The sequence below is a fragment of the Diabrotica undecimpunctata genome, chromosome 3 (assembly GCF_040954645.1).
Source record: "Diabrotica undecimpunctata isolate CICGRU chromosome 3, icDiaUnde3, whole genome shotgun sequence".
Taxonomy (NCBI): domain Eukaryota; kingdom Metazoa; phylum Arthropoda; class Insecta; order Coleoptera; family Chrysomelidae; genus Diabrotica; species Diabrotica undecimpunctata.
In genome coordinates, this window is record NC_092805.1 from 158,163,294 (window position 1) to 158,170,406 (window position 7,113).

Here is a 7,113-nt window from a genome sequence, read left to right on the forward strand (position 1 = left end):
CGATAAGAGTAGTGTGGTTCACAAAAGAATTAAATTTTTGAGAGAATATACTAGACTTAAATCTGAAAATGCAACATTCGTATACTTAGATGAGACATGGATATTTGCAAAGGGTGGAATTAAAAGAATTTGGCAAGACGACAGCATAAAATCAATAAAACACACAGATATCGAAGGCAAAAGACACATTCTTCACGATGGAGTATTTTTGCTCCTCATTTTATACAAATTAACTCTGATAATAATACCGGCATTAACTGATAATACCGGCAAAAATATTCTAAACAAAGTAAGTAATTAAAAAGATTATTGAGAACTCCAGTGCAGTTTACAGTGCCTTTTATTACAATGAAAGGTTTTCTGAGAATTCCATTAATCGTTTAGAGGTGTAAGTTGGTTAAATGTAGTGTATGTTAAAATCGTTATTTCATTTTTCTGCATGTAACAGGGCTCCACTCTGATGCACATTCCTATTGTAACCGTACTGCACTCTGAGCGTGAATTTTACTATAGAAGCGTAGCTGTTTTGTTGTAATAAATACATTTAATTAAGAAGAAAGTATGTTGAATAATAAAACACTTTGAATTTCAAATTTTATTTGCTTCTATAATAATTTTTTTCAATACATCCTCGAGTTTTTTAATGATATAATTTAATCACATATCATTTTATTAGACTTAAATAACATGACAACAATTCCCCAACACGTCAAAACCTTTATATTTATAACTTAGATTGATGTGCTAATAAAAATTTATTAATATAAGGTGCTACTCTCCTTGGATTATTATTATGAATATCGTGGTGACCGTCGACGTAAGTGATTGTAATATTATTGCATGCTTGCCATTTGCTGATAAGATCTCTGTATTTCTTTCGTGGACGATCGTTTAATTTGGATAATATTATTAAAGTCGGACATTTCAGCGGATCCGATTTGAAGGATTCTATCTCGTATCTCATATCGTGAAGAGGGTTGATATAGGCTTTTATGCGCTCGTCTGTAGTGAAGATGTATCTGCCATTATCTAAAAATATGAAAAAACAAATATTTTTCAGCCGATGAGTGGTTTTGCACATAAATAAACTATTAAATATTCAGCCCCATAACCTGTGATTGGAACCAGAGTTGTTGTACAAACAGTTAAACAGATTAAGTGTCGTTTGATGTGTGATCGCTTAAATATGAATATATAAATGAATGACCCGTTTGCACAATTATCGAATTTCTTGAGTAACGTAGGTTTACGCAATTTGAATAAAACAAAAATCTAACTCTAATATTTTGATAACTGAAACTACTGTAACATTATTCGGCATTCATTTGAAATAATTTCTCACCTTGTTGTTGCAAACACCTCTTTAAGATAGGCTCTGCAGCTTCCTTGGTTAAAACCTCGTCAGCATATCTGTTTTTAGAGAATGACTCCAAAGCTTCGTCATAACTGTAGCTAGCAGGTCCTCTGGATGCGATATTTTCAAATAACTCCAGCCTAGACTTCACATATTTGATAGATCGTTTAGCATCTGGAAGTACCGGTGGTATGAGTTCCAATCCAATCAATTTTTCTACATAGTCAGGATATGCCCTAGCAAACATCATTGCAATCTGCGCTCCTAGACTGTGAGATACTATAATATATTTTTTCTGTTTAAAATGTTCTGCAATTAATTTATAAACGATTATATAGTCTGTCGTGTGTATTGGCAGGTTCGGTGGGAAATGTGAAGATTTGCCATGTCCTGGAAGTTCTATGCAAAGGTAATAAAAGCTATTTGATAAATAGGGCATCAGATTGTCAAAGCTACCTGCGTTATCTGCCAGGCCATGGAATACCAAGACATGTGGGTTATCTGCTGATCCCCAGGTTTTCACTAGAATAAATAAAATGTGTAAGGTACTGATACAATGTATGTAGAAGGAAAAATAATTTTAATTAAAATTAAAGAAATATAATTTTATACAGTTAATATAATTGATCGAAATTTTTTTCTAAATTAGTAATTTAATGGGTGATGTTGCCGGTCTCAAGTTGCCAGATAAAAGGAAAAGAGTACCTATAGGGTTAGGCTAGAAACATGACAAGTAGGTGCTCAAAGGACCTGTGTAGATGGAAGAACATTCTCGAATATGGACGGAAAATACGGTAACAACTATTTTGAATTTGACAGTTAGATTATAAATATTCTTGCTGAAAAAGGTAAAAGATAAACACTGGTAGGAGAATCATATACAGAGTGGCCCAAAAGTCTGGAAACGGCCAATTATCTCGTAAATTGCCAGTCATAATTGTACAAAATTTGAGGTACACCTATTTTGGGATACGGAAATTCTATATTTGATATTTGCAATGTTGCCAGATTTGCCGTTTCTCTTATATTAACAGTAACTTTGGTTTTTCAAATACATCACCCCGTATATTCAGTCATTATTATAATCTCCTATTCAATACCAGTTCAACCATATGTAACACTTATGATTTTATGTAATGTGAAAGGTCTTGAATACATAAAATAAAAATCTGACAACGATTAATTGTCTCAGTAATTTTTTTAATACTAACTGTTTTCAACTACATTAAACCCTAATACTTGATAGATTACAACACTTTTTAACATAATGGTTACTTTATCAAGTGTTCAAAATGTGCTCCATTTGTGAGTTGACAATACTCTACTCGATGGTAGAATGCGTTTACCACATTTCTCAATGATTGTCTAGAAATTATTCAAGATTCATCGATAATTCGTTGCCCTAGCTCTGCAAGACTTGCTGGTTTAGTTTTGTAAACTGAATTTTTCAAGTATCCCCAATAAAAATAATCTTTAGGATTGAAATCAGGTGAACGTGGAGGCCATTCAATTCTACCTCGTCTAAGAATCCATCATCCGGGAAATATCTCATCTTAATAACGCTGAACATTTACACCAAAATAAACTGGAGTTCCATCTTGCTAAAACCATTTTTTTTTTTGATCAGATAAAAGGCATATATCGAGCACAGTTTAATTTAATCTTGCCCAAGTACTTTCGATCCCTAGATCATCTTCAGGGGCATTTCTAGGGATCGAAAGTACTTGGGCAAGATTAAATTAAACTGTGCTCGATATATGCCTTTTATCTGATCAAAGTTCATTTATTCGAGCATTCAACCTTATATTTATTTATTAAAACCATATTTGATTAAAATTGGCCCCAAACAAGTTTCTCAGTGTAGGTACAATTTTATTTCTAAGTAACATTTCGTAACTATCTGACGTTAAATTTCTTTCGATAATAAATGGCCCAATTAACTGAGTACATACTATACCTGACCATACATTTAATTTTTGTGGTCTTTGAGTATGGTTTTCACGCATCCAGTGTGGATTTACGTGACTCCAGTACCTTAAATTGTGTCGATTTACACTTCCACACAGTGTAAAGGTTGCTTCATCGGAAAAACATATTCTGTTAACGAAATTTTAATCATTTTCAATTTGATCCATCATTACCTCAGTAAACTCTAATCCACGATCGAAGTCATCTTCACTTAATTCTTACAATAAGTTAATTTTGTATGGTTTAAATTTATTCTTACGTAATAGACTTAAGACTGAAAAACGACCTACATCATGTACTTGTGCAACCCTGCGTATGTGGATCTTCAACAAAACTTTGCATTATATCTAAAGTTTTGTTGTCATAACTCTTTTCGGTCTACCTGATCGCTATCTATCTTTTACTCCTCCAGACTCCTCAAATCGCTTTACAGTTTTTTGTACCGTTGCCTTATGAATAGGAGAACGGTTTGGGAAAGTATCATTGAACAAGTTGGCCACTTCACAATAAGATCTTTTTCTGTCACCGTACCCTCTCATCATTAGAATAGTAATTCGTTCTTTTTCGTTAAGGGCCATTTTAGAGAAGCAATTTATCTTGCAGAACTTTTCAAAACACAATTACTGTCAGTTTTAGTTAATAATGTAATTGGCGAACAAATGTCAAAATCGCAGCATTCTACTTTTAAATATTAAAATTTATTAAAATCTACATATTTGGCACTGTTTTATGTATTTAAGATCTTCCAGACTACATAAAATCATTGCAAATATCAAATATGGAATCTCGGTATTCCAAAATAGGGGTACCTCAAATTTTGTAAAATTATGACTAGCAATTTACGAGATAATTGGTCGTTTCCAGACTTTTGGGCCACTCTGTATAGTGGTATACCAAAACAAAAGACAGCAAAAAAAGTGTAGCAATAATAAATACCTAGAGATGAAAGCAAACAGAAAAATGATAAACATGAATAAGCACCAGAAGATTCCAAACCTGAAAAGGGCTAAAGAAAAGGCGCTATTACCATCAAAAATTGCGGACATAATCCAAAAATTCTGAGGCGATGTACGTGGTAATAAGATCAAGATTAATTTACCAGAACAGAACCAAAATAGGATCAGTCTAAGCAACACAAGAAACAATCTCGCAAGACTTTAAAGATTAGCGACCACTATGGAAGTAATCCTTGATATACACACAACTTACTGGAAAGCGTGAAAACGGTTCTTAGGTGTAGGGAAGCCTTATGAAACTACTTATATCTTATTTTTTGCGAACAATTATAAAATGCAATAAAACACAGGGGGTTCCATAGAAAAAAATATAACTTTCATACCCCGCAATGTATTGGGACACGCTCTATATTTCAAAATAATTTTAAAATGTAGCTTTTATCAATTTTTAACATACTATTAATGTAATTTTTTTTTCTTCTACCCTTTCGCTGTAATCTTCCGTCTTAGTGGTGACTCACGCAGTATATATAATATGTATTACCTATATATAACTATTAGTTATATTTGCTTTTTTGTAATTTTCTTTTTGGTTATAAGAATTTTGAATTAATTCATATTTACATATTTTAGCACTTAAAACAGATATTGAAAAAATATCAGTCATCTTTTATCGCATGTAAAGAAAATATAAGTGAAACTTTTGGTTTACACCAGGTAGGTATAACTACAAATTCAGTTCAATTCAACCGCGCAGCTTCCTCTGACAGGTCTTATCTTAAGTCTATCGGTTTGGTTGGGTATCCGTTATCTTTTAGTATTATTATTATTGTTTTATGTTATTCAATAAATTCTATCTGGTGCATGCCAGTAATATAACGATTACTTACCTCTAATATGCCCCCAAGGAACAGAGATATTAAATTCTGTCACAGGTTTGTCTTCAGATCTGCCTGTATCCATTTTATATATTTTTAATTATAAAAATATGTTACCTTTGATACAACTTTATTATATTCAGACGGAAATCATAACCTAACTCTCACGCACATCAAGTGAAGCGAGTTCCTGAGTTCAACAGTCTAACCAGAAACATCTGTGTTCGTTTATTCCTTCGTGTAGACGTGTAGGATTCTCATGCAGACCATGAATCCGTGAAGGTCGTTCAATGTACAATAATTATTGTTACATGCAATTATTCTCCTTATCAAATAAAACGTTTTATCGTAGGTACGTAAGTGATTGAGTTAAATTAAAATATACCTTTTTGCTACATTAAACTATTAATTCATCATATAATTTACAAGGGGTTTTAGAAAAATAAAACTTAAAGTATTTGTAAGCCAGTGTAAAATCTTGTAATTTCCTTAAGACTAATAGGTAGGTATATTTAGCAAAAGTTGCCACAAAAATAAAGAATTTCGAGTGGTTGAAAAACATCGATAAAAACGTACCTAATAGAACTTAAAATAATTGTAAAAACACACTTCAAAAACCTATGCATCTTGTACATAAACTAACAATAGAGTGGAACTTTTTGACAATCTATAGGCAATGTGATCGAACATTCCTGCCGATTATAAAGTATTCTTTATAATAGGCAGGAATGTTCCAATATAAATATGCGATTTATATTGTATACAAGATAATTATAAACTTATAGAAACTAAGATTAATCAAGGATCCGAGTTATTGACAGAAAATTAGAAATAGGGTGCTTATCGCCAATGAAACGAAACTAAATCATTAGGTAGGATATATATTACAGCTTTTAAATGAACAATGACCAGATAATTTTACAAGAACGAGTAATGAGTCCCCAGAAATAACCAACGAATAGTGCCATTGAAATCGCAAAATCTGGTAATGCAAATTCGGTTTTTGTTTCAAAGATATATTTAGTTGCTTCCATAATTTATTTATGTACATCAAAGATAAACTAAGATGTTGGCAAGAATACATAATGAAACTATTTGACGATGATAGAATGATACAAGAAGAACCACAGGAACAAACAGGACCGAAAAAAAAATGTGCGAATTAGAACAGGCAATTAAAAATGCATACACTGCAAAATCAGTAGGCCCCAAGATTGGTTGCTGTCCACGTTTGTAACACTACCAAAGTCAGTACATGCGACAAAATACTCCCAGTACAGAACAATTTCCTTAATTAGCCACACACTTAAGATATTTCTCAAAATAATACATGGAAGATTATACATAACAAATAGAAGAAGATATAGATGACACCCAGTTTGGATTCAGAGGAGGACTAGGAATGTGGATAGTGAAGATATACGGGTTATTGTCAATCTGTACTGGAATCAAAAAGCAAAGGTTAGAATCGAAAATGTCGATACACAAACTATAGAAATCAAAAGAGGTGTTAGACAGGGTTGCGTGCTATCCCCATTTTTATTTATTCTATACAGCGAAACTATTTTTAAGGAAGCAATATCAGAGAAACAACAGGGTATATCAATAAACGGAAAAATCTTGAACAGCATAAGATTCGCAGACGACACCGCTGTTTTTGCAGACAATCTAGAAGCACCGCAACGCTTAGTAAATAGATTACATCAAGTCAGTATAAAATATGGACTACAAATAAACGTTAAGAAAATCCAGTGCATGATTATTTCTAAGCAACATACAGTAGGAAGGCTAGATATCGAGAGAAAACAAGTAGAAAGAGTGAATAACTACAAATATCTGGGAACCTGGGTAAATCAAAACAATGACCAAGGTAGAGAAATTAGGACACGCATTGAAATTGCAAGACAAGCATTTATAAAAATGAAAACAATGTTTTTTGACAGAACAAGAACAGAAG

At 32.5% G+C, this 7,113-nt stretch overlaps 1 protein-coding gene across 1 annotated transcript; it reads right to left on the minus strand.

The window, feature by feature from the left end:
* Positions 1-590: 590 nt before the first annotated feature.
* On the minus strand, positions 591-5,516 carry LOC140437656 (serine hydrolase-like protein). The gene is made up of 3 exons (XM_072527288.1): positions 5,169-5,516; positions 1,343-1,876; positions 591-1,029 (listed from the first exon to the last, which is right to left on the minus strand). The coding sequence occupies exons 1-3, from the start codon at positions 5,239-5,241 to the stop codon at positions 725-727; spliced, it is 912 nt and encodes a 303-aa protein (XP_072383389.1). The 5' UTR covers positions 5,242-5,516; the 3' UTR covers positions 591-724.
* Between the last annotated feature and the right edge of the window lie 1,597 nt (positions 5,517-7,113).

Excerpts from the sequence above, each read along its gene's own strand:
- LOC140437656 (XM_072527288.1), bottom strand. The coding sequence starts at position 5,241 with ATGGATACAGGCAGATCTGAAGACAAACCTGTGACAGAATTTAATATC. Across the intron at positions 1,877-5,168 it reads TCCTTGGGGGCATATTAGAG|TGAAAACCTGGGGATCAGCA; the intron begins GTAAGTAATCGT and ends TATTTATTCTAG. Across the intron at positions 1,030-1,342 it reads GAGGTGTTTGCAACAACAAG|ATAATGGCAGATACATCTTC; the intron begins GTGAGAAATTAT and ends TCATATTTTTAG.